The sequence below is a fragment of the Endocarpon pusillum genome (genome assembly GCF_000464535.1).
Source record: "Endocarpon pusillum Z07020 unplaced genomic scaffold scaffold5503, whole genome shotgun sequence".
Lineage (NCBI taxonomy): Eukaryota > Fungi > Ascomycota > Eurotiomycetes > Verrucariales > Verrucariaceae > Endocarpon > Endocarpon pusillum.
This window is the reverse complement of record NW_006916518.1, coordinates 1-4,011: the sequence shown is the minus strand read 5'-3', so window position 1 is coordinate 4,011 and position 4,011 is coordinate 1. Positions and strand designations below refer to the sequence as shown.

At 38.3% G+C, this 4,011-nt stretch overlaps 1 protein-coding gene across 1 annotated transcript; it reads left to right on the top strand.

The window, feature by feature from the left end:
- Positions 1-3,270: 3,270 nt before the first annotated feature.
- On the top strand, positions 3,271-3,513 carry EPUS_09202 (uncharacterized protein; the record flags this gene model as incomplete). Its single annotated transcript, XM_007806436.1, has 1 exon — positions 3,271-3,513. One exon carries the CDS (start codon positions 3,271-3,273, stop codon positions 3,511-3,513), a length of 243 nt encoding a protein of 80 aa, XP_007804627.1.
- Between the last annotated feature and the right edge of the window lie 498 nt (positions 3,514-4,011).

The window sequence follows — 4,011 nt, the reverse complement described above, 5'->3', positions numbered from 1 at the left end:
AAGAAGAATAGAGGGAACTAGTTACGCCTGTGGTGATGTCGAGCTGTTGTGTAGTAGCTATTCAGCTTTGCATGGTTATCTGAGCCGCCCATCTCTTTATTATAACGATCAAGAGGATACAGTTTCCTTAGAAATGGTCTTAGAGAGGGCGCAGAAGGCGCAGGCAGCGCAGAGGGCGTAGAGGGCGCAGAGGGCGTAAAGGGCGCAGAGGGCGCAGAGGGCGTAGAACTTGCAGAACTTACTGAATTCGCTGAATCAAGAGATTCTACGAATTTAGCGTATTTTAGAGAAGTATTATAGCGTTTAACAGCATTAAAATAGACGCATTCGTTAACAAGAGGATTATATACTATAGTTATTATTGCCTTTAAAGCTGAATCACAAAAGGCGATACAGTTGACGCTATTAACGACCTAATTAAATTACTCTCTGTGGTTATTCTGCTTTGTTATTGCATCTCTAAGATATACTAGCTCTTTCGGTATCCCTGACTCTGCTTTTGCTGTGCTGTTAGCGCTAATACTAAGCTTATATAGCTCTTGATAGAGCTTGTAAATAGTAAAGAAGTTATCAAGATGTAGGATATAGAAGGGCCTTGGTCGTGAAAAGCGCTCTAAAAATAAATGCGCAAAATCAAGTACTACTGCCTCACTTTAAGAGAACCTAGAGTACTTACTTAATTTAGCCACTTTCTTAATAGCGCTACTGAACTTGAAATCGATTATATAATCGTTAGAGCAACAAAGACTATAGATCTTATATCCCTTGCTAGCGGCCTTTGTATTCATCTAAATTATATGCTTTGAATAATCTTTAAAACTAACTAATTACTCGTTAATTAAGAGATCTTGTAGCAATTAGTATATCTCTTTTGTTATTGCTTTTTAAAATTCTGTAGCAAAAGGCTTAACTTTCTGATATTATTAATTATCAGCAACAGGCCCTAGCTGTAATGGATGGAGTATCTCCTCTGCTATAGCGCAGGAAATACACGAGACCAGCTACGCACTTAGATAGCAGCACTAATAGCGTATCTATACAGCACGCGGAACTCTTGCTGTCAAGCTACTATGCCGCTGATAGAGGCATCCGTACGGTACGTGACTCCCTATACAAGTACTATAGAACAGGAGATTAATACGACCTCTTTAGGGAAGTACAATCTCCTCTAGAGGGAAGCTACCGCTTCTGGCCCTGTAGATACTCCGTCAGATCCTCTACGCAGGTTAACTAATAACACCTCTTGTGTTTGATAGAGGAGTATATAGTAGAGCGCTAGCCATACTGTAGATAGACTTCTTAGCTTACGTTTTAGCAATCTATAGATTATTGACTTGTTCTAGTTTTAAGCTATTGTAGTAAACGTAAGCTTAATACTTACTTGTTATCCTGAGAGATAATACAAAACTCTCTTATTTATAGCACAGCTATTAGAGAACCCATCTAGGGTTATTTAATTATATAAGAAAGTCGTTGCTCTAGAAGTAACGCAAGGTCTGTTCGGTATAAACACCCTGTACTGTACAAAGATTTAAGAATTATTAAGTTAAGATAGTTCGTAATCAAATAGAGAGAAGGGAGAGTAGCGAAGTTCGCTATCCTTCCTTAAGCAACTAGAGGCAGAGTCTAGACGAAGCCCCTCTTACAGATCAAGACGCCTTACACGTATTAATCAAGTACGCAAAGAGAGCAGCGGATAATCTATCGGCTCTCCTAGCCTTTATAGCGCTGATTAATAAGAATTAGACGCATACAGCGGCATTTATATTAATACTAGTAGCTACTTACAAGGAAGAGAAAGCCCTCTGTCTAAAGAAGAAGGCTAAGCATTAAAAAGCTCTTTAAAAAAAGGAAACTTAAGAAGAAAGATACTAAGACCTTAATAAAGACACTAGCATTAAGATTAAAGCTCTAAAGAATTAACTCTATAATAAGGAGGAGATTATCCAGAACCTCTATAACAAGATTACAGTAACTTTAAAGCTACAAGTTTAAGTAGAATCTCTATTAGAGACTTTAACAAAATAAGAATTATTGCCTTAAAAACAAGTCTTATTAAAAGCAACTCTAAGCCTTTTAATAATACTTAGCTTAAAAACTAAAAAGCTGCCTTATCTAAAGGTCTTTAAAAATAAATCTCTTTAGAAGTTTTACTCTTAATTATTAGTTATATAACGCTCTTTTTAATAAAGCTATCTAAGATCGCTTCACTTTATAAGAATGAGCAAATATGACAGACACACACACACAGACAATCGACTTCGTACGCAACTCCATCTAAGCATAAGAGGAAATCTATAGAGGCCCAGAAGAGGCAGTCCCCCATAGCACGACGTACGACTCTCCTTGACCTTATCCTCTACCTCTGCTTATACAGGCAACAAAACCAAGACGCGTCTACCTCTCAGGGGAATGCGTCTAAAACATGAGAAGCACACGCTACAAACCCACTAAAGAAGCAAGATTAAGCTCAGGACCTAGCAGCACGACTAGAGCGTATAGAGTAAGCCCTAACAAGATTAGCCCTAGCCCCCTGATCAAAGGGAAAACCTTAGTTGTATATAAATGTCACCTGACAGCAGCCCGCAAAGCCCTCTGCCAAGAAACCCTAATTAATTAATTAACTAGTCTTTAAGACTATAAAGATGATTATATAACTTACTAGCAGCTAAGAGAAGGACAAAGTCAACGAGTTATTTATAAAAGAAATAGTAAAGATAGTTAATAAGCAATATAATAGTACAAAAGGAAAGGAATTTATTATTACTACAAAAAAGCTATTAAATAAGGAAATAGCCTTATATATAGATAGCACAGAATCATATACACCCCCCCTCGTCCCCCCCTCATCCACCCCCGCACTAAGCCCTCTTGCCTAAGTAAAGTCAAAAATATATAAAGTTTTACTTAAATCTGTACAGATTAAGACAAATTAGAATAAACAGAAAATAATCTAAGAAATAAAATAAGAAAATATTAGACTATTCCTAATATTAAAGATTATATACCTAAGATAACTAAAGAAAAAACTAATAAAAAGCAAGTTTAATTATATACTTAATACTAAGATAATAAGTATATATATAATACCGGCGACGGACAGACACCTCTATGTGGTGCCGGTGACTAGTATCTCATCTCTGTTGGGGGCAGAGATGAGAGAAGCAAAGATCTGTCCATAGGCAGCGCGTGGGATACGCTGTCGAGTCGCCTTGGGGCTATCTTATCGAACGGGCTCGTGTCAAGTATGAGCTGAACCTATGCGATGAAATGTCAAGAATGAAATCACATTCCCATGGTCGTTTTGGCAAAGAAGACGATAAGTGGGGATTCAATCAAACCTCCACCATACGCATTACGGGCCGACATACCATCAATATTTGGCGCGCTATGCGTGGGGAACTGAATCTACTGCAGTATACGATACAGCCATCCGCCGGCTATGCGTTTGGGGCACGCATCGCAGGCGACCTCGGCGACTCAGTGTTAGCATCGTACGCCAACTCAATCTAATACGCGGAATCCTGTTTCTACTCTATGGTTTCCCTCTCTGGCCTCCTCTATGAAACAATACAATGCGAATCGCAGATGATGAGGGCGCGTTTACGGGTCTGTTCTTGATGAGGACACAACAGAGATAAGAGATTAGAAGTGCAGGTGTCACAAACACTTATTAATAAGCCATCATGAACTGGAGTTGATGTCTAATCTTAGAGGTATGTTAAGTCCTTACTAGGATCAAGGTGCGTATCGCATGTGGTGCGTTAGCGAGTCATATATATGGCGTTGATAAGAGCGTTAGGGGAAGAAGTTTTTCCATGGAGCAGGAATGCAGTCTTAGTAAATACTATCAGAATAGGGTTCTTTGACTTCAAGTACGAAGTCAGAAATAGACACAAGTATAAAGCAGTATATATACATAGTAACTAGGTTCTTATGTTAGACCGACCTGAGTATATTATTCACATCTTATAAACTTAATATATATAGAATTATATAATAGTAAGACCT